General features: G+C 34.4%; 1 protein-coding gene across 2 annotated transcripts in view; it reads right to left on the bottom strand.

The window, feature by feature from the left end:
- Positions 1 to 17,678, bottom strand: part of LOC125659753 (putative ankyrin repeat protein RF_0381) — a 73,468-nt gene extending 55,790 nt beyond the window's left edge. Inside the window, exons 1-5 of one of the 2 annotated variants that reach the window (XM_048891524.2) lie at positions 17,565 to 17,678; positions 17,091 to 17,270; positions 5,132 to 5,236; positions 4,984 to 5,050; positions 4,685 to 4,899 (exon numbers count right to left, since the gene is read on the bottom strand). In XM_048891524.2, the coding sequence (XP_048747481.2) occupies positions 4,685 to 4,899; positions 4,984 to 5,050; positions 5,132 to 5,236; positions 17,091 to 17,268 (565 nt within the window). In that variant the 5' untranslated portion in view covers positions 17,269 to 17,270; positions 17,565 to 17,678. Of the gene's footprint in view, positions 1 to 3,051; positions 3,138 to 4,684; positions 4,900 to 4,983; positions 5,051 to 5,131; positions 5,237 to 17,090; positions 17,271 to 17,564 lie in introns of those variants that run through there. The other variant, XM_056149884.1, reaches the window with a different exon arrangement.
- Between the last annotated feature and the right edge of the window lie 6,525 nt (positions 17,679 to 24,203).

Below are 24,203 nucleotides of genomic sequence, written 5' to 3' on the forward strand. Positions count from 1 at the left end.
TCCGGTTATAACTTCTTTGTCTGATGTTTGTAGTTTACGAGAACTGTACAAGTCAAATTTAGCATTCAAATGTGAATCTTCAGATATATTTACCATGAATTATTATAGTGTCAAGTCCTCACTAGTTCAAATGGTACAAAGCAATATAATATCTACACTGATCTCTAAAAGGCTCAATATATAGCTTGCAATCTAAGCCTAAATAAGTTAAAAATCATACATAGGCGTGACACTCACAGTGGAATACAAACTGCTTTTAGTGAGTTTGTGTTTGGTTCAAAGAAACCCAGAATTATAAAGCCTCAGAAAATCATCCGCAAAGTTGTTTAATATTTGAACTCTTCTTCATAAGTACTTTCAAGAAACAAAATTATTTGTACATGAGCTGTAGTTGCTGAAATCTACATGAATTGTATGTTACACTATATTTACTTTTTCTATAAGTATGAGATAGCATGTATGTATTTTTATGTATGATGTGATTGATAGCCAAAACAAAAAGGAAAAGAAAAATAACACACACACGCAAAATTGTGAGAAAAAGGAAGGGGATGCCCCCCCCCCCCACTCCTCGTGTTCTAATTGTCTAGTAGGACAAACTTTTCAGTATGTTTTACATATATATATATATATTGTTATATTCTGTTAATCTTGATTTTAAGACTGTATTTGCTGTTACAATTTACTATTTTCAAAGTGTGCAAAGAATAATTATAAAACTTAAATTAAAAAATGGGGGGGGGGGGTTACGTATTCAAGAGAGCATTTTGCAAAATATCTCTGGTCAATTATGGTAAAATATGGTTTTTTGTCAACCTTAGATATAATTCTAAATATTTTTAAAGAAAAACTGGCATGTAAACATTTTAGATTTTGAGAATTTTTCAAAATTGCGATATTCTGTGATTTTTTTCTGAAGGATGTGAGCAGATCAAACAGCAATTGGGTATGTTTTCAATTGAATATCTTTAAAAATTCTCTCAGTAAATGAATATCTATTCGTTTTTATATATTATAGCTTAATATGATGTGCTTTGGTATATAAATTAATAAAATATGCTTTGGTGCATATTTTTAATAAAACATGAGATCATTCATTCTTGTGTTAAAATTTGGCTTTTGCATTTGGGGGTATATGTGCTCTGTAGCACATAGAATAAAAATAAACCTGCAAAGGTATGTCTAATATGGTTTTTTTAAAGTTAATTTATGAGTTGTTAAAGTTATTTAAATGAAAAAAATATTTTGATTGACAAAAATTTCTAATAGTATTTACCTACCTTAATGAACGTAAAATTTGAATTTGAAAAACAATCTCATCATTTAAAGTAAAATTTACTTTGTTAAATTGGTGATGACCTTCAATTTTTTTCTTGCAGAATAAACTATAAAGAATCGCCTATCTTTAGGCAAAATTATAGGAATTTGTAATTATATTTGTAGATGGTTATTATATAATTTTCATAAGAACTTTGATTGTTTTGGGCTTAGAAAAGTAAAAAAAATTAAATTAGACAGAGGAAATTCGAATTAGAACAGGAACAAGTTTGGAGTATATATCAATGAAATTTTACCAAAAATATACAATTGCCATATCGTACTGTATATTCATACTAAAATATATGAAAATCAACATCAAGTATTTTGTCTATGAACACTTGTGTAAGGTATGGTGAAATTTTACAATTTTATCCGAAAAAATGCTATTTTTAGAACGCGAACTTCCGCTCAGTTTGACGCAAAATTAAGGCTGATTACCCCATGGTTTCTTATTGTTTTTGAATTAAGTGTATCTTAATGCACATTCTGTGAAAAAATTAAAACCTTTTAATTACAATGAAGTTGACAAGATTCCATCTGTACTGGCCGCCGTCCATAATAAATACAAACAAATCGTCTATGCGTATGCCTGGAAAATTTATTCTTAAGTCAATGATTGGCATCATGTGACTTCCTCAACTTCATACGATATACTGTAATAAAACAAAACAATAATTGTAAACAGTGAATTGATACTGACAACACATATGATCATGTATAATAATAATTCAAACTATCCAAAAACTGAGTTCAATACAGAAAATTGCTGTTTATAACACAGACTGCACCAAACAAATAGTACTCTGATATAAATTATAATAAATATAAAGAGCATCTGTATTGCACAACAAAACAGAGTTATTGCCCCTGAAGTTACAAAAAGTGTGCAACTAGTTTTCACCTTATGATCAAAAATAATCTACACGTGGCATTACTATATGTCATATATATCTTAATACTATCATTGAATTATATTGCACAATACTGTAATTCTGTAAACATAGTTTGCATAAATATTCAGGACATGAACTACGTACACATGTGCTTACTCAGAGAACATGCTTTATACACTGTATCAATTCAAATAATACACGTTTTCAATAAATCTATGGAATGTGCTAATGTTCATCATTGTCTTACCGAATAAGTAGTTTCTCTAGAAAACAGCAGTTCAGTACAATGTCCAGTGAATCAGGAACATAATACCCACATTCTTCGCAGCGAGCCCTAAAAACTATGACGTAGCGCGCGGATAACGTGTACAAATTGGCGCAAAAATTTAAATGTCGAAATTGGCTGCTACACCATCCTTTATATATATATATGCTATCAATAACATTTTAAAAGACATTCAAAAATGGTTTACACATAAACATTATATTTACCAAGTTTGGCCCTGCCTTGGAGTCAGTACGTCTACCCCGGAAGTACGCTTAACCCGGAGATCAAAGAATTTACAATTTCGTTAGAGGCCTAGATCTATGCATTTAGTTTTTTATTACATATGTGAGATTGTAGGGAAGATGCTTTAACGTTGATCATTTTTTGCTCCATCCTTAAGGCTCCTGGGGGTGCAGGATTGATCGATTGAATGGATATTGTTTAACATGCCTTTCGAGAATATTTCACTCATATGAAGACGCCACCACTTCCGGTGAAGGGCTGCAAAATTTAGGCCTATACTCGGCACCTATGGCCTTTGAGCAGGGAGGGATTTTTATCGTGTCAGACCTGCTGTGAATAATAGTAGTAGTAGTCGTCGTCGTCGTCGTTGTAGTAGTAGTAGTAGTAATAGTCGTAGCTATTGTTGCTGCTGTAGTAAAAGCCGCACATGCAGCAGTAGTAGTAGTAGTAGTAATCGTAGTAGTAGTAGTTGTTGTAATAATAATAATAATAATAATAGTAGTAGTAGTAGTAGTAGTAGTAATAGTAGTAGTGGTAATAGTAATAGTAGTTGTTGTTGTTGTAATAGTAGTAGTAGTAGTAGAAGCAATAGTTGTAGTGGCAGTAGTTGTTATAATTGTAGTAGTAGTAATAGTAATAGTAGCAGTAACAGCAGTAGTAGTACTAAAAGTATTAATAGTAGTACTAGTAGTAGTAGTTGTAGTACTAGCAGTAGTTTTTGTTGTAGTAGTTGTAGTGGTAGAAATAGTAGAAGTAATAGTAGTGATAGTAGTAGTGTTAGTAGTAGTTTTAGTAGAAGTAGTAGTAGTAGTAGTAGTAGTGGTGGTGGTGGTGTTGGTGGTGGTGGTGGTGGTAGTAGTAGTAGTAGTAGTAGTAGAAGTAGTAGTAGTAAAAGTAGTAAAACAGTAATAGTAGTAGAAAAAGTAGTAGTAGTAGTAGTAATAATAATAATAGTAATAGTAATAGTAGTAGCAGTAGTAGTAGTTGTTGTTTTTTGTTCTTGATGTTATAGCAATAGTAGCAGTAATAAGTTGTCATCGTACTAGTACTGGTAAAATAGTAATATTAGTATTAGTACTAGAATAATAGTAGTAGTCGTTGTAGTAGTAGTAGCAGTAGTCATTGCTATTGTTGCTGCTGCTGTATTTGTAGTAATAGCCGCACATGCAGCAGCAGTAGTACCAATATAGTAGTAGTAGTAGTAGTTGTTGTTGTTGTAATAGTAGTAGTAAAAGTAGTAGTAGTAGTTGTAATAGTAGTAGTAGTAGTTGTTGTTGTTGTTATGGTAGAAGAAGCAGAAGTAGCAGAAGTAGTTGCGATAGTATAAGTAACAGTAGTAGTACTAAAAGTACTGGTAGTAGTACTAGTAGTAGTAGTTGTTGTTGTTGTTGTAATAGTAGTAGTAGTAGTAGTAGCATAATAATAGTAGTAATGGTATTACTAGTAGAATAGTATAATTAATATTAGTATTAGTGGTAGTAGCAATAGTAGTAGTAGTAGTGGTAGTAGTAGTAGTAGTAGTAGTAGTAGTAGTAGTAGTAGTTGTTGTTGTTGTTTTTGCTGTTGATGTTATAGCAATAGTAGTATTAATTAGTAGTCATTGTAGTAGTAGTAGTAGTAGTAGTAGTAGTAGTAGTAGTAGTAGTAGTAGTAGTAGTTTCAGCAGCAGTAGTAGTAGTAGTAATAGCAGAAGTAATGAGGTTTATTTTATTAGTAATAGTAGTAGTAGTGACAGCAGTGGTAGTAGTAGTGAAAGTAGTAGTAGTAGTAGTAGTAGAAATAGTAGTAGTAATGGTGATGGTGGTAGTGTAAGTGGCAGCAATAGTGGTTGTGGTGATAGATATAGTGATTGTAGTAGGTATGAATGCAAGGTGAAGATAACGAACAGTGATCAATCTCATAACTCCTACAAGCAATATGATATTGATACTTGAGGTGTATAATGCAATGGGTTTTTTACCTCTGTTTGTTGTGTTTTTTCGTTTCTTCATCCTTTGCCAGACAATAATCAGTAAGATCAGTAGGACTGTAACAGTTAACACGGCTACTATACTTCCTACAATGGCCCTTATATCAGTTGATTCATCTTCTAAGAAGGTCGTTGTGGAGTTGAGAGTTGTGTTAGGGTAGGTGGATGATGTTTTGATCATGTCTATGGTAGTGAATCTTGATGTCCTATAATCACAGGCAAGAAGCTTTTAAAGGAAGATAAATCTTAACAAAATAAAGAGAGAGTATTACTAATAGCTATTCACTTACATATTTGGACATGATGGATCAGCAAGATAACACTGGTTCTCTGTGTTTACACTCTGACAGGCAGGATCTACATATGTATTAGAACATGCTAAATAGATATCATTCAATCACGATTTTGCTAAGTGTAGAATAATAGATAATTTCTTACATCTGTATATCTCATTGGCAAGGAACGGCTTATTCGGACAACCTTTGAGGAACTGTTGACATGTTCTGTGATACAATTGGCCTCCTATTGTCTCCACACAAAAACCTTTTAGTAACAAAATGGAGATAACTTGATAAAGTCATTAATCTCATCAACCATATAAAGGATACAAAATTCAAGAATAGGTCAAACATGGACCCCTGGACATTCCATGTGCATAGGAGGAGTAAGCATCCTCTGATGAAGGATTACATCTGTCGTGAGCCGTATATTTTGATCTATACCTTTTTATTATTATTTTCAAATCTATTTTTATATTCATATGATAATAAGGACAAGTAATGAAGATACATATACATCCTCACACCATAATAATAATGATGATTGGTTTTATATAGCGCCTTATCCAGCGTATGCCGCTCAAAGCGCTTTACAATAATCAATGTACATTATTACCCCGGCAGACCTTATATCAATCTAGAACTTTCTCAGCCTCCTAGGAAGCAAACAGTACAAGCTGCCATTACAAGCGCTAGAGCACTAACATTCTAACAATATCTTTCACTGTCTATAGCCAGGTACCCCTTTTACACTTGGGTGGAGTGAGGAAATTCATGTAAAGTGCCTTTCCCAAGGACACAACGTCAACCCTGCCGCGGCCAGGACTCGAACCCACGACCTTTCGGTCGAGAGTCTGACGGCCTACCATCTCGCACTCTCTCACACTACTATCATACAGCATAATTGGTTGAATACTTCTTATTCTAGGTTACAGATTAAAAAAAAATAGCTTTCCAATTTTCCCAAAGTTTGTCAATTTCAAACGTTAATTACTGCAAAATTTTCAACTTTGTATTTGAAAAAAAGATAATATACCAGCCAAGCAATATGAGGAGTTTTGTTTTGAACAATTGAAAATATATTGTTTGGTATACAGAGTTATGGAATTAACAACTTTATTACACAGACTGAGAGGCGTTTCGCCTAAAACGACATTAGTAACATTAAAATCAATTCTTTTTTATGTATTCCTGAAAATATGCATGCTAAGATTATTCAAAGTTAGAGAGTATCAGAACAAGATATAAACATAGGTTGTATTGTTTCTACATTTTCTTCACAAAATGAACAACAATCATCTGAAATGATATTGATTTTCTTGAGGTAATTTTCGTAGGAAGAAGCTTGCAAAGAATTCGGTATTGCAACCACTGAACTAATCAATGTTTGTTTTGAAACTAACTTTACACAACTCTTACAGAAACATTGCTTTATTAATGTATAAATAATTGAGTGTTCCATTTGTGAGTTGAATTGGCTATGAAAACAGTACTATTTATCATATCATATAACACATTGGAACATTTGTCGTTCAACAGTATAGATTCAAAGTAAAAAGGAATAAATGATGTACATGTTTTAACATCTGATCTCTTAATAGACATATTCTTTAAAAACTTAGATATAGTACTGGTAATACTGCATTGCCCATACATTGAAGACAAATGAGGACCTCAAATAACTTATTCTAAAAGGTCATAAATACAGAGAACCTTGATCTATCAATTTGCGACATAACTTTATTTCTATAATGAATTATGTCGTGGATTATGCCAGAGATGGGCTCAATATGAAACAAAAAGAATTTGATATATTGTCAGAATGAATCAAACGTATAAGAGGAATATCAAAATCCCGCATTAGACATATTAAAACCAAAATACGTACCTTCTATCATTCTGTGTTTAGAAAATCAGAAGTGATAAAAGAATTAGATATGTTATATGAGGAATATGTTTTGGTTCCAGCTGACAAAGCATTGTTTTTGTTTGTAAGGCTCATTATTACAACTGTATTTTAAAATATTTAGCTTTAATTCCACTTTTGGTAATCGTACTTATACTCCAACTGTCCTTTCAAAAGACGAAATTCTTCAAAACCAGGCTTCAGTTATAGACACATTTAATATCACAGTCAATAGGTCGGATGAATCTATACTAGATTCCTAAACTTCATAAAACCCTTACAAAGGTATATTGCTGGATCCAGTAAATGTTCTACCAAGCCCATATCTTTGCTCCTCACGAAAATATTAACAGCTGTAAAGAATAGAATTAAAACATACTGTGCGACTACATATGCCAGAAGTGGTGTAAATCAAATGTGGATTCTAAGAAATTCTAAAGAACTTCTAGTAAATTTGAAATTGCAAATTCTTTCTCAAATCACCATGAAAACATATCATTTTTCAACACTTTACACGACCATTCCTCACGATAAATTAAAGACTAGACTTTTTGACAGCATAAACAGTTGCTTCCTGAACAAAAATGGGAAATGCAAATATTCCTATCTACTGATCAGTCATCAAAAAATACTTTGTTAAACGCCACTCAGATTCCACGCACATGTACTCCGAAGTTGAAATAGAAAATATGCTGGAGTTCCTCATTAACGATATATTCGTGGTCTTCGGTGAATAGGTCTTCCAACAGTCTGTTTGAATCCCCATGGGCAGGAATTTTGCTCCTTTGTTAGCTGGCCTGTTTTTATATTCTTGTGAAGCAGCATTTATTGCAAAACTTCTAGGTGAGAAGAAATCTTGCTTTGCCTTCAATTCGACATTTAGATATACGACGACGTTTTATCTATTAACAATAATAATTTTCATTGATATGTCGATTCAATATATCCTAGTGAACTCGAAATAAAAGATAACACAGAGTCGTCAACTTCTGCTTCATACTTACATATTTCATTGAAAGTAGATATTAACGCCAAAATAAGAACTCAACTTTACGACAGAGGGGATGATTTCAACTTCTCCATTGTCAACTTCCCATATTTATGCAGCAATATTCCATTATCATCTACATGAAAGGTGAAGATAACGAACAGTTATCAATTTCATAACTCCTATAAGCAATACCGATTGAGCAGGCTGAGAAGGCTTGGACACGTTGAGTGTAGCACAAGCTGGATCTCGCAGATCAGATGCATGAACATTGTAGCACAGCGGGGTCAAGGCAGACCAAAGCTTTCTTGGGAGGAAGCGTGATGGTCTAGCGCTGAACATAGACTCTGCCAACCCACTGGATCGCCAAGTGTGGAGAGGAAGACTTCGCTCTCGACAGACAGACAGGCCACACCCTCGGCATGAGGATTAATACATGACTTGTATAATCAAAACCGGCTGGCGACGACGACGACGACGATGATGATGATGAGACGTCACCAGGGTTGTAAAATTCAAGTCTATGCACAGCGTGTACAGCCTTTGAGCAGGGAAGGATCTTTATTGTGTCACACATGCTGTGCCTTAGTGTTTGCTGTCTCATCCGAAGGACCGCCCCATTTAGTCGCCTCTTACAACACGCAAGGGATACTGAGGGCCTATAATAACCCGGATCCCCTTGGGACGACGCAATTGGTGTTCAAACAACTGGTTCTACATTCATATATACAACGTTACAAACAGGGAGTACTGAGGACCTATCCTAACCCGTATTCGCACGGGGTACAAAATTGAGGGTAGGGCAAAGAGGGACCCCTGGACACACGCCAGTGGAATCAGATAACGCATTTCTAAAAGAATAGATACACATCCAGAAGCTACAATGTTCAAGCCGAAATTTTGGAAATCCGAAATAACAATTAACTTGTAAGAACTAAAAGGAAAACCAGAGTGCCAAAGACTGGAAATAAATTCGTCCAAGGTTCAGAGCTACATGTATGCATGAGGGAGATAATCTTTAATTTTGAATTGAATTTGTAAATTTTATCCCAGTAATTAAATATGCATCCGTATTTTCAAGCTAGTAACGAAGTACTTAGCTATTGGGCTGTATATATTATATGAATGTAACAATGTTAATCATTTCTTGATGACTTTGAACGTTACTTAGAGAGATGTACAGACAAATCGCTGAGTATGCGTAATGCAATATCCTCTTTAAAAACGTTTTTATGAAACACAAACATTTACTTTTTATAAAAATGGAGATAATGAGAAATTTGATACCCAGCGGAACAGATGGAACCTGATTCTTTTATAACTCTCTCTCTCTCTTTCTCTTACAAAATGAACACTTTTGCTTCTTCTTCATGTGCAACTTATTATATATTTATAGTTAATGTATTATGATATGTTACAGAATGTGGTCAGAAAAAAACTATTTGAAAAATCCAAACAGATCTCCAGACACTCAATGAAACCAAGCGATTGCATAAAATCGCAAAGCAATCAATAATTGATTGAATGCAAAAGTTGAAACATCTTCTTTTGCTTCCAAACATTCACCAACGTCATCCAACGATTCCACCACACATACCTTTCTTAAACGAAATATATCAATAAATTCATAAATAGAGTATTTCAAAAAGGGTTTGCTCTGTTCCTTACTATTGAATTTCTCCATCCTAATAAATCTTTCTACGAAATCCAGTCAAAATATTTTATCCAAAACGTTATTCATCTCTTGATCCGTCATTTAAACCTGCCCTACATGTATATCTGGTTCAGAAATGAGCTCAATACGGAACCCTACTTATCTAAATTTGAAAGGTGTACAAGTGAATCAAAATATTTGAGCTCGATTTAAGCTTAGATTACCTTGATCAAGGTTTAGTTCATGCGTATGCAAGTGGCCAACAAAGTGTCAAGACAAGGTCGATCTGAGCACATGTACCAAATGGATACCAATACATACGTGTACATGTTTTGTCATTTAATTCACCACGGATAATGAAACTATGCGGACCCTTACTTTTCAATTATCTATTCATTCAAAACTAGATCACTGGTACATGAGGTACAAATATATATATATATATATATATATATATATATATATATATATATATATATATATATATATATTGATTGATGATCAGATGGAGTTCAATCACATAACATTTATTTCTTTAAGGAAATTTATATTTATAAGTCAAATAAATGTTATATGATTGAACTCCATCTGATCATCAATTTATGTAGCTCCGTGAGGCCACGTCGAGCACTCTAGAAGATTATATCGGAGATTTATCCCACTATATATATATATATATATATATATATATATATATATATATATAAACTATGATTAGAGGTAAGAGTCACACAGTATACAAATGAGTTTTGAAAAATTGATATACGTTTAGGTGTACGTACATTAGTTCAGGAAGAGCAAGCAGCACTGAAATGACTAAAAAACTTCGCCAATGATTTTAAAGATACCACATTGTTTGTATTTATTGACTCAATAAACGTAGTAATGTCGGGATTTTCATGAAATCTTTAGTTAATGTAGATTACGCTGATGACTTTCTCAAACAAGTATATCTGACAATTAATTGCAAAATTGAAATAACGAATCTTACTTAATACACCAAAAAACCTTTTAATGCTTGTTCTGTTAAATGTTTCATTGAACTCTCTACTTCTTGACAGGAATATACTCAAATAACATTTTTCACAATTTCAACACAATTACCATTGTAGAAACTTATTTTTTGTCATAGGACCTTTGAAAATATCAATACCCCTGTCTTCATTATGTTCACAACGAGTTCCCATCAAGTGAAGTATTCGGCAGATATCGAATGAGCGTTGAAAATTAGACGCAGATGCGGAGATAAAAACAGTGTGATCAGCATAAAAAAAGAATGTATGGTTTTAATATAACAAACATGTCATCTTGCACTTGCTTACTGGGACACCTAATCAATCTTTTTAATTCCTTGTTAAGATAAATCGATCCTCGTGTGATGTCATGGGTTTTTGCAAAAATCTTTGTTAAATTAAACTTTGCACATGGTAGAAATACATCTTTCAGAGGAACTTTATTCACTGGATAAATTAAAAACTTGGTAAGCTATTGATAATGAAAATAAATATTTCCTTAAATAATTAATTATCTATGAAAAAGAATGTTGTCAAGGGCAATAACGCCTATGTTGGTATTTCCTCTACTGTATGTCTATTATACAATGTTTCCCTAATATCCTAAATTACTGTATACATAATTATAAATAAACAGTCCTGTCTAAACTGATGCCATTAAGAATTCGTAATTTTAATACGTTTTTATATATTTTAGCAATCTGTTCTGCTAAAATGTGCGAATTTCAAATGTTGATCTATATTTCTGTTTTTGTATATCTGATATCATAAAAAGGTGGCAACATACACATTTGCTTTCGTTGTCAATAAACCAAACTAGATAGAGTGGTATTAATGCAGTGTTTTTTACTTCCAAGCATATATATTGATAAGTTACATGAAAGTGTAACAACCTTAAGTAATCTTTCAGACCATTGATAAAAGATTGACCATATTTTTTTTTATTCTTGTTCATCTATTTGTATCTTTGATTTAAGATCATATGTACATTTTCGTGATATGTCTAAAACATTTTCCATTTATGTCACTGTTTAAAAATTTGGTCTGTAGGCAATTTCTCAAAACAGTGTCAATAGACTGCTTGAAATGTATAAAAGCACAGAATATTTTTTTTTTTATTTCTTGATGCATATTTGAGAAGAAACTCTAACGCAAATCTATTTTCAATTTAACAATAAACTTTTCTGAATCCGGTTTGCGTTTCGACAAGGGTGCTTACTCCTCCTAAGCACCTGATCCCACCTCTGGTGTGTCCAGGGGTCCGTGTTTGCCCAACACATTTTTATTGATTGTAAGAAATATGAGATTGATCACTGTTCGTTATCTTCACCTTTCACTGATACACTCAATTTCATAATCAAAATCATTCAAACGATACTAGTAAAAAGTGTCCGCGATTGAGCAGTGTGATTAGTCTGTAATTTCTAGGGTGACACTATCGCCCTTACCGTTATATATAGGTTACACTAATCATATGAGCCAATCCTCTGGAATCATGTCCTTATCAAAATTACATTATATGGGTATAAAAGTTAAAACAGTTGCCTTATTGTAGTTGATATTGGAACAATACTGGAGGTTTCATTGACAATATTTTGTAGTCTTTAGTGATCGATCCAACAAGAATATGTCAGAATTCCCATGATAATGAGTTGCGCTCGTTTGTTAACTGACCTGTTTTTATATTGTTATGAAGCAGAGTTTATTCAAAAGCTTCTACATGAGAAGAAAACTGTTTTGATGTGGTCTACAACTCAATATTTAGATTATACCGACGGCGTTTTATCTGTCAACAATAATCATTTTCATTCATATGTCGATTTGGTATATCCCAGAAAATTCAAAATAAAAGATACCACAGAGTATTCCACATCTGCTTCATACTTAAATATTTCATTGAACATAGATGCTAACAGCAAACTAAAAACTCAACCTTATGACAAACTACATGATTTCAGCTTTTCCATCTTCAACTTCCCATATATATGTAGCAATATTCAATTATTACCTGCATAATGTTGTCTATATCTTTCATTAAGTACATATTCAAATTTTATAAACCATGGGTGTATTTTACATATTAAATAAGGAAGTCTACAAGAAATGTAGATTAAGAAAATTACAGAGTTTGTAAATTTTGATCTTAGTCGTAAGATATTTGTGAATGGGGCCATATACTGTGGAATCACTAGAATTCTTGGTGGCTCAATTTTCGTGGAATTCTTTGGTACCCCTCACCCACGAATTTACATCCTCAACGAATAAAGACATTCCAGAGTTATCTTCCTTATAAATATATAAATCCACGAAATTACGTCCCCACGAACCCGTAAAAATTTAGCAAAATATGTCCATGTTAGCTATTTCTGTTTAGCATAAAAGAGAAGATCACTAAATACGACCAATTTCATTAAGCCTGAAAAGAATACAAGTTTGAGAATAGGGCACATACGTACTACTAAACCCACCAATGTTGGGATGAAAAGGTGAAGATAACGATTGATTGATTGTTTGTTTATTGTTTAACGTCCCTATCGAGAAAATTTCACTCATATGGAGCCGTCACCATTTCCGGTGAAGGGCGGCAAAATTTAGGCCTATGCTTGGCTCTAACTACCTTTGAGCAGGGAGGGATATTTATCGTGCCACACCTGCTGTGACATGGGACCTCGGTTTTTGTTGTTGTTTTTTTGTTTGCGGTCTCATCCGTAGGTCCGCCCCATTTAGTCGCCTATTATGACAAGCAAGGGGTACTGAGGACCTAGTCTTACCCGGACCCCCACGGGACGTGAAGATAACGAACAATGATCCAGCTCATAATTCCCATTAGGAATACAAAATAGAGAGCTGGGCAAACACGGACCCCTGAACACACCAGAGTTAGAATTAGTTGCGTAGGAAGAGTAAGCATCCCCTGTCGACAGATCACACCCGTCTTGATCTATATTTTTTGATCAGGTAAAAGGAGTAATTAGTAGTCAAAATCATAGTGCCAAGAATGGTTAAAACAATTGCCTGGGAGGAGAAGTATTCTCTGTTGACTGGTTAATTTTCGTGGATTATCCGGATTTCACACTTTCATTGGCAATTAATTCATAGATATGGTTCTTGTACATTGAAAAAATGACGTGAATCATGTAGGTTGTTGTGATTTGGACTTCATAGAATAAGGATATCTTTCGAAATCCACAAAAATAGTTCCCATTAAATATAATGATTTTAGCAGATGTCGATCAAAAAAAGAATGGTCTAAAGGAGGCAGGATAAGAGTAGATAAAAGGAAGGCGATTGGACTAAATAGGTTTATAGGATTGGGTAAATACAAGTAGGGGATGTGATTTAGAACAGAGGGAGAAAAACGAGGTAATGTTGAAAAGAAAGAAAAACAACCCAGGAAGATGAATGAGATACATAGCAAAGCTAATGAACGGAAAGGTGGACATGTGCTATGTCACGAATAAGAGTTCCTGAGTACTAAAACATGATATTGATTCCATTTGTAGTCGAAGACGATGGTGCGGGAGTTACATAAACAAAAGACCCATGGGCCACATCGCTCACCTGAGTCACCTTGGTCCATATCTGAAGATTTTCCATATATATTTGCATGTAAAACCTTAGTCCCTATTATGGCCCTAACTACCCTTTGCAAACTTGAATCTACACTATGTCAGAAAGCTTTCATGTAAATGTCAACTTCTTTGGCCCAATGGTTCTTGAGAAGAAGATTTTTCAAGCTTTTTCCTATATTTGTATGTAAAACTTTGACCCCCCCCCCCACTTGTGGCCCCATCCTACCCCCCGGGGTCCATGATTTGAACAAACTTGAATCTGCATTATGTCAGGAAGCTTTCATGTAAATCTCAGCTTTTCTGGCTTAGTGGTTCTTGAGAAGAAGATTTTTAAAGTTTTTTCCTATATATTTGTATGTAAAACTTTGATCCCCCTTTGTGGCCCCATCCTACCCCCGGGGCCATGCTTTGAACAAACTTGAATCTGCACTATATCAGAAGGTTTTCATGTAAAAATCAGCTTTCCTGGCTCAGTGGTTCTTGGGAAGAAGATTTTTAAAGATTTTTCCTATATATTTGTATGTAAAACTTTTATCCCCTATTGTGGCCCCATCCAACCCCAGGGGCCCATGATTTGAACAAACTTAAATCTGCATTATGTCAGGAAGCTTCCATGTAAATTTCAGCTTTTCTGGCTCAGTGGTTCTTGAGAAGAAGATTTTTAAAGATTTTTCCTATATATTTGTGTGCAAAACTTTGATCCCCCCTTGGAGCCCCATCCTATCCTTGGGGGCCATGATTTGAACAAACTTGAATCTGCAATATGTCAGGAAGCTTTCTGGCAAATTTTAGCTCTTTTGGCCCAGTGGTTCTTGAGAAGAAATTTTTTAAATGACCCCATCTTATTTTTGCATTTTTGTGATTATCTCCCCTTTGAAAGGGACATGGTCCTTCATTTGAACAAACTTGACAGCCCTTTACCCAAGGATGCTTTTGCCATGTTTGGTTGAAATTGGCCCAGTGGTTCTGGAGAAGAAGTCGAAAATGTGAAAAGTTTAACAGACAGACAGACAGACAGACAGACGACGGACAAAAAGCGATCAGAAAAGCTCACTTCAACCTTCGGTTCAGGTGAGCTAAAAGACTAAAACCTATATCCGTCTTAGATTTAATATTTATCATATTTTTATTAGATTAATCAAAGTCCTAATGTTGTTAATAAGAATATTTTAAACATTTTTTCCTATATATTCCCATGTAAAATTTCTTAAACACTCCCCCTTATATATTCCCATGTAAAAAAAAAATCGATCTTGTATGTGGCCCCAACCTTCGCCAGGGGACCATGAATTTCACAAATTTTAATCTGCACTACCTGATAATGCCTTTTACATTAAAATGACTAATCATTACTATGCTCTTCTTGAGATGAAGATTTTTGAACATATATTTTTTTAAATATTTTAATGTCAAACTTTGAACCCCTATTTTGGCCCCTCCCTACCCCCTGGGGGCATGACTTGAACAAACTTGAATTTACACTACCTGAAGATGCTTCCATATAAATATGATTACTCACAGCTTTGCTATTCTTGAGAAGAAGATTTTTAAAGATTTCCCTATATATTTGTGTGTAAAACTTTGATCCCCCCTTGGGGCCCCATCTTATCCCCGGGGGCCATGATTTGAACAAACTTGAATCTGCACTATATCAGAAAGTTTTCATGTAAAAATCAGCTTTTCTGGCTCAGTGGTTCTTGAGAAGAAGATTTTTAAAGATTTTTCCTATATATTTGTATGTAAAACTTTTATCCCCTATTGTGGCCCCATCCAACCCCAGGCGCCCATGATTTGAACAAACTTGAATCTGCATTATGTCAGGAAGCTTTCATGTAAATCTCAGCTTTTCTGGCTTAGTGGTTCTTGAGAAGAAGATTTTTAAAGTTTTTCCCTATATATTTGTGTGCAAAACTTTGATCCCCCCTTGGGGCCCCATCCTATCCCCGGGGGGCCATGCTTTGAAGAAACTTGAATTTGCACTATGTCAGGAAATTTTCATGTAAAAATCAGCTTTTCTGACTCAGTGGTTCTTGAGAAGAAGATTTTTAAAGATTTTTCCTATATATTTCTATGTAAAACTTTGATCCCCTATTGTGGCCCCATCCAACCCCCGGGGCCCATGATTTGAACGAACTTGAATCTGCATTATGTCAGGAAGCTATCATGTAAATCTCAGCTTTTCTGGCTTAGTGGTTCTTGAGAAGAAGATTTTTAAAGTTTTCCCTATATATTTGTGTGTAAAACTTTGATCCACCCCTTGGGGCCCCATCTTATTCCCGGGGGCCATGATTTGAACAAACTTGAATCTGCACTATGTCAGAAAATTTTCATGTAAAAATCAGCTTTTCTGGCTTAGTGGTTCTTGGGAAGAAGATTTTTAAAGATTTTTCCTATATATTTGTATGTAAAACTTTTATCCCCTATTGTGGCCCCATCCAACCCCAAGGGCCCATGATTTGAACAAACTTGAATCTGCATTATGTCAGGAAGCTTTCATGTAAATCTCAGCTTTTCTGGCTTAGTGGTTTTTGAGAAGAAGATTTTTAAATTTTTTCCCTATATATTTGTATGTAAAACTTTGATCCCCCCTTGTGGCCCCATCTTACAACTGGGGGCCATGATTTGAACAAACTTGAATCTGTAATATTTCAGGAAGCTTTCAGGTAAATTTCAGCTCTTCTGGCCCAGTGGTTCTTGAGAAGAAGATTTTTAAATGACCCCACCCTATTTTTGCATTTTTGTGATTATCTCCCCTTTGAAAGGGACATGGCCCTTCATTTGAACAAACTTGAAAGCCCTTTACCCAAGGATGCTTTTGGCCAAGTTAGGTTGAAATTGGCCCAGTGGTTCTGGAGAAGAAGTCGAAAATGTGAAAAGTTTACGGACAGACGGACGCCGGACAAAATGTGATCAGAATAGCTCACTTGAACCTTCGGTTCAGGTGAGCTAAAAACGATAGTATGAAAGGTGATATCTAATGTCTCACCATCTGCTACCAACGGAATGCCTCCTTTATGACAAAATTCCACAAGTGCAGTCTTATCTCTGTTAGGGAAGCACACATACTGATTATTTCCAAACCCGTCTGCACCACAGTTTAGTCTCGCTGATGCTGCGAAGACTTCTGTAAGGTTTGTTGGACAAGATTCTACAATGTCACTCATAACTGAAACAAAAAATGGATTAATCTATTCACTAAATATTCCCATTTTTGTTTCCGCTAAAATGTATTTCAATCTCATAAAAAGGTAAAGATAACGAACAGTCTGATTATTTTAAATGAACAAGTGTTTAATTTATTTTAGTAAATTCATGAGTCACATATTGTGTCATGTTCAAAACGAAAGTAGAATGAGTATGAGTATTTGAATGAATATTGTTTTGTTTGTTTTTTTCACGATCTACACCTTCACAGGAACATACTTTGTATTACGTCAAGCCCAATATATATTTTCCTTACTTGAACATGTTCCCGGAATGACAGCATTGTTATAATTCAAAGTGGTCCACTGGTTTTCCCATGATAACTACTGAATAACACTTATTACAAACCTTTAAAATCTATGGAACGCCACAATTGTCTTATATGGATAATATTCATATTGTGATGATATATCTTTATTATATGATACTTTAACATTGCATGATGATACTTAAACATTACATGATACGTCTTTATTTTGATGCACCAGATGCGCATTTCGACAAATAATGTCTCTTCAGTGATGTTCAAGCTGAAATTTTGGAAATTCGAACAATAAACTTGTAAGAGCTAAAAGGAAAACTAGTGTGCAAAAAGTTTCACAAACGAGTTGACAAGTCCAGCCCCGGGTTCTAATTCAATCGTCTCTATTTTGTCTTACCAAAACACGTTTTGGAAACAAAAAGTCAAAAGACGACAGAATTTCATCGTAAACCCAGAGAAGTCATGTAGGCCTAACCTACATGAATTGATGTAGATAAAATATTCTATCAAGTCCTACGGTAGCTGCAGAACTGTAGCTCTTTGAGAAAAAATCGGGACAGATCAGAGAGCTAAGGATCCACCTCTTATAAAACAACTTCGATTTTCGGCTCGCAAAAATGCGTACTAATGAGCCCTAATATCTTTGTTTTCTTGCATCATCGTCTCATGAATTCAATATCAAACAATTCCTAACATTTTTTCCAACTATACTTGTGTCCAAACATACCTTCAAATATTCATTAAAGCCCCATACGAGCGGAAAACTCACAACTTTTTAAAGATTTCGTTCGTTGGCGTAGCTATGTTAGGTAGTCAGTCAATTCGGATCCTGGTTCATCCCATACTTACACAAATATTTTTTTTAAAAATTATCATAGCTCGATTGAATAATAATGATCCAATTAGGTAAACTAACGGCTACACAAATAAAATTGCAACAATTGTTACTAACGAAATTTATCTCAAACTATGTGCATATAATTCTTAATGCCGTCTGCATGGGACACTTTAAAGTTTTCTGAAGTTAATATGCTATAATTCATAATAGTGGAAAAATGAGAGTATCTGACCTATACAGTAGCAATGGAAGTGTGATAGTGTTATTTGATGTTGATTTTATTTGATTTTGATTTCTTTCAGATGTCATTGAAAGTTATGAAATAACTTTCAATAATATATAACTATTTAAAAAAAAAAATTAAGTCCGCTTAAAATTATAATTAAGCAGTCAGATAAACATATTAAACAAAGTCATATTTAAGCACAGCCTAGCAAATATAAACTTCAACCTTAAACTCTTAACCTTTGATTAATTAAATATTCCAAAAAGCCCATTGGTTAGTTTTTTCCCGCCAAGGCCTTTAACCCCTTTGTCTTTGAGTAGAGTTCCACATTTGGTTAGACTGTATAGGTAGTGGTAGAAGGATATTTCTTGCAGGATTTGGAATCACTGACAGTAAGTTGAATTTGACATTTCATACTTTTAACATTTCAGATATAACTAATACAATATTAATCTATGATTAATAGTGTGGAAAGAGATGTCTGAGAGAGATAAATTAGTTACTGTTTTAAACATTTTATTGTCATAAGGTTTCAGTGATCAAGGATACTTTTATAAGTTTGTATATACGTTTGTATTATAAGACACTGTAGTAAAGTGTATGATATTCTTTGTAGATCGTATTACATTAGAGATTATTACCAATATATCACTCGAACCTATTGGGAAAGGATTCAGCCCATAGTTGGTAGGATGATTGTAAATAATCATATACTTGTATCTTTGTATTTATATTAAGAATTAATATAAATAATGAAAGTTATTTCCAGATATGTAAATAAGTTCAAACTATAGTATTTGAATGATATTGTGTAAAGGGGAATAACTCTATCGTTACCGTTTGTCTAGTAATGTATGTGTCTATATTTTTATGTAAATTAGTCTAAAATGCAAATAGATATTATGATGTTCTGTCCGTGTACTCATTGATATACATGTACTTAATTTCTCTTTATATGATGTTTTGCAGAATCCAAATAAGAATAAGAATAAACCAATAGAAAATACCAGTTCGTCTTATTAATTACCACTACAACCCCGTTACAAATATTGTGCCCACGTAGGGACTAGGACAGAGGGCACCTCCTTCCGGAGCCTTGTTTGATTTCTGGCCGTTTTGGACCGATTGTCAGTGGTGGAAAGTTCCAGGATAAAAGCCTGATTATTCAACTCATGCTATATGCCTAGCTTGAAAACTGTGAACACTATTGTAAATTCAAGTGCTGATTATCGTCTGCAGTACTGAAGGGATACACCTTTGTTACGCTTCATTGACTTCTGTTCGAGAGGACTCCACTACAGGTATAACCCATGTATTGAAACTTCCCGGAAATTTAATTTTCCGGATTAAATTTAACAAATTTAACAAATTTATGTGAATACCATATCCGGTTTGACTTTCAATCGTGTTTCTTCACGTGGATTTCATAAACCTTTTTGGATTTATAAATGTTTCAACCCAATTTGATATTGATTATTGTGAAATTGAACAATGCTTGTATAGAGTACCCATTGCAATTCATTTAGTTTGCTAGAAATATTTCATTTCAGGTTTGTTTACATAGTCAGCTGTTTATTTTTTGTTCTTTGAAACTCTTTGAAATTTTGTACAGCAGTCAGCTTTTCATTCAGTTTTCCCCTCGTTTATTTATTATTTTGATTTGGTTTTGCATCAACAGTGTCTTATTCTTTATTTACAAACATCCATGATCTTTAAATGTCATTGTGTTTGCACTGAAACAGTTTAATAGTGAATTCAAAACTTTTGTGTTTACATACAGCTGTCAGATCTTCCACACAAGTGAGAGAGTAGCATGTGTGATAGGTTTAGTTAATAATCTGCTCACAAAGTTATTAATTCCTTCCCTTAGCATAACACTTGAAGTCTATTGACTGTTGAGGTGGTATTTATTGACTTAGATAATTTGTACTTGGTACTTAGTCTGTCCAAGGGTTACAGGTGGTTTATATTACCTATTTTCCTTGACCTTGCACCTTAGTGGTTTACATTGGTAACCATTGTCTGTTGTCCTTGATCCTAAACTTAAATTTAAAATTTGCTAACCTAATAAGCAAACTAAAACAAATAGTTAAAACAAATTAAATTTTTTTTTTTTACAATTTAAGGTTCATAAATATTTTTTCAATTTAGCGTGCGGTTTCTTTGAAGATTTCGTGCATTTTTTGTTTTGACGCTTTGGTCGTGCGTTTGTTTGTTTGTTTGGTTTTTTTTTTTTTTTTTTTTTTTTTTTTGTTTTTTTTTGTTTCACACGTGCGTTTTCTTTTTCTTTTTTTTCCCGTCAATTTGCTCGTGCGGTTTCTTTCATCATTAACGTGCATTTTATTTTTTTGCATTGTGATCACTGCGATGCTAATCTGTACTGGCTTATGCTTACATTTACCATTTCATGACATTGCATTTTATGTTCTTGAAATACTTCAGCCCAATATTCTGTTGTTTACTCTACACTATCAGCATTTCAATAGCAAATAAATATTTTTTACTATGACTGACCAAACCAAAAGTGAGTTAGAACCTGAAAATGGAGCTTCAGAAGAACAAAAGGAAACCAATGAATTAACATCGGAGTTAGATGATTTATAAGAGATTGAAAAAGCTAAGATCATTAAGTACTTGCAGAATCATGAGTACAAAGTGTTTACAAATGAAGCCTACCAAGCTTTTTTGGCCGAGAACAAAACCATTAAGGAAGAGACAGTTCTTAGTTCACCTCCTTTTTATGCACCTCCTATACCTAAGGGTTATAAAACTTCAGCATTTCAGTCAGGGTCCACATACATACCAAAATTATCAATATTTTCAGGAGGCCCTGCTAGGAGTGATGTTGCATATGAGGTATGGAAGTATGAGGTAGAGTGTTTGATGAGAGAAGGTTACAGTGATAGGTTATACTTCAGGCTATTAGGAGATCTCTCAAAACACAGGCTAGCAAAATGCGACTTGGAGCAGATGCTACACTCAGTCAAATCTTAGAAAAGATGGAGAGCATCCATGGTACTGTAGAAAGGGGCGAGTCACTCCTTACACACTTTTACAGTGCAACTCAGAAATCTGATGAGGATACCACATCATGGGGATGTCGCCTTGCAGATTTACTTAGTAAAGCAATTGACAAAGGAAAAGTCCATCAAGCTGATGCTGATGAGATGCTGAAAAATAAATTTTCAAGACTTCAAGGATATATCAGAATACTTATATGACAAATGTAAGAAATTAGACTGATTGAAAAGGAACATCCAAATGATAAAAAGAAAGCAACACCTCACATGAATGTTGTAGCATCTCCATCAAGTTCATCAGAGGAAATAGCTGAGTTAAAGGCAATGATACACAAAATGTCAACCAAAATCGATACGATACGATGGAGAGTAAACAGAATACGCATCAAGAACCAACTCAACCTGCATCAGAGCAAAGTAACCAACAATCATATAACTACAACAACAGGGGAAGACAAAAGTTTAGGTATAACCAGTCTAAGACAGACAGGAAGTATAGAGACAAGCCATCCTCTTGTGACCGTGATGATGATGAACCTACTTGCCCTAGATGTGGACAGTTAGGTCACCTGTCTTATGGTTGTCGGGTGAATCTGGAAAAGAATAAAGGGGATTTAAACACCAACAGGCCGGTGTCAAAGGACGGACGCTGGGCCTCAGGCAAATCAGACGACCCATAAACCAAAACATATCGTTGATAGGAAATGCAACTGATGTGACAATTAAGGTTGAGGATACTGAATGTAAAGCTCTTCTGGATGCTGGGTCTACTGTATCGACAGTGAACGAAACATTTTATCGTGGTAAGTTACACCATCTTACTTTTCATCCTATCAATAACATACTTCATGTTGAATGTGCATATGGAAAGACTCTTCCATATTCTGGATATATATAAGGAAACATCACTCAGATTGAACCTTTGCTTGAGGAGTCATATCCATGTTTATTACTGGTTGTCCCGGAGAGTAATTACAACCGAGATGTGCCCATACTGCTTGGAACAAATATTTTACAACATTTGCTGGAAAATATGCAAGAAAAATTCGGAAGTAAATGTCTGCAAGAAAAACAATTGTCTGCACCTTGGCAATTATCTTTTAAATATATACTACTTAAAGAGAGGAAACTTCAGAAAAACCATAACAGACTTGGGATTGTTAAATCAGCCCATCAAAATTGTATCATAATTAGACCAAACTCGTCAGTCACATTGCAAGGTTACATTGACAAAGTATTACCTTATCATGCCACTTGTGCACTGTTGCAAGCAACATCTAGGTGTCGGATTCCCACCGACTTAGACATTGTACCCTCATTAGTAAATTTCCAGTACCCATGCGATCAGCTTATACAAGTTCAGGTGGACAATATTACAACATATTACAGTAACTATTTAACCAAAAGCTATACTATGTGACATTCAACCAGTCAGCATTGAGGAAATGACATCTGTGAATGCCATAAACAGCAGTAAATTTGAATCACTTCATGTTAATGATAGTTTACCAGATGCACAGAAACAACAACTTTCTCAACTGATTCAGAGTTATGAAGATGTAAAACGTATACGGTACCAATTTTGATGCACCAGATGCGCATTTCGCCAAATAATATCTCTTCAGTGATGCTCAACCGAAATGTTTGAAATCCAAAATAACAATATATATGAAGTCTTGGAGCTAAATATAGCCAAAAACAGCGTGCCAAAAAAAGTGGAGTCAAATTCGTCCAAGGATAAGAGCTATGCACGAGGGAGATAATCCTTAATTTTAAAAATGAATTTCTAAATTTTATAACAGCAATTAAATATACATCCATATTTTCAAGCTAGTAACGAAGTACTAAGCTACTGGGCTGTAGAGACCCTCGGGGACTAACAGTCCAGCAGCAGAGGCCTCGACCCAGGGGTCATAATGTAAAACGTATACGGTACCAATTTTGATGCACCAGATGCGCATTTCGACAAATAATGTCTCTTCAGTGATGCTCAACCGAAATGTTTGAAATCCAAAAAGATGTGTTTTCATCATCAGACACATATATTGGCCATAAATTCATAGTACAACACAAGATCGAGTTATCAGATGAAATTCCATTCAAACAGAGATGTAGGAAAATCCCACCAACAATGTACATGGAAATTAAGAACCATCTTCAACAACTATTCGATGCTGGTCTGATCAGGAAATGCAAATCTCCTTGGTCCAGTAATGTAGTCCTATGTAGGAAAAAGGATGAATCGCTTAGGATGTGCATTGACTACAGAGAATTGAATAACAGGACCAAGAAAGACTCCTATGCTTTGCCCAGGACAGATGAAATTCTGGAAGCTTTGTCAAACAACCAATTCTTCACAATTCTGGACATGAAAAGTGGATACCACCAAATAGAAGTACACGAGAAACATAAGGAGCGCACAACATTCACAGTAGGTCCACTAGGATTTTATGAATTTAATAGAATACCATTTGGGTTATGTAATGCGCCCGCGACATACCAACGACTGATGGAGGAAGCATTTGAAGGCTTACATTTGAAGATTTGTT

Source organism: Ostrea edulis, chromosome 9, assembly GCF_947568905.1.
Source record: "Ostrea edulis chromosome 9, xbOstEdul1.1, whole genome shotgun sequence".
Lineage (NCBI taxonomy): Eukaryota > Metazoa > Mollusca > Bivalvia > Ostreida > Ostreidae > Ostrea > Ostrea edulis.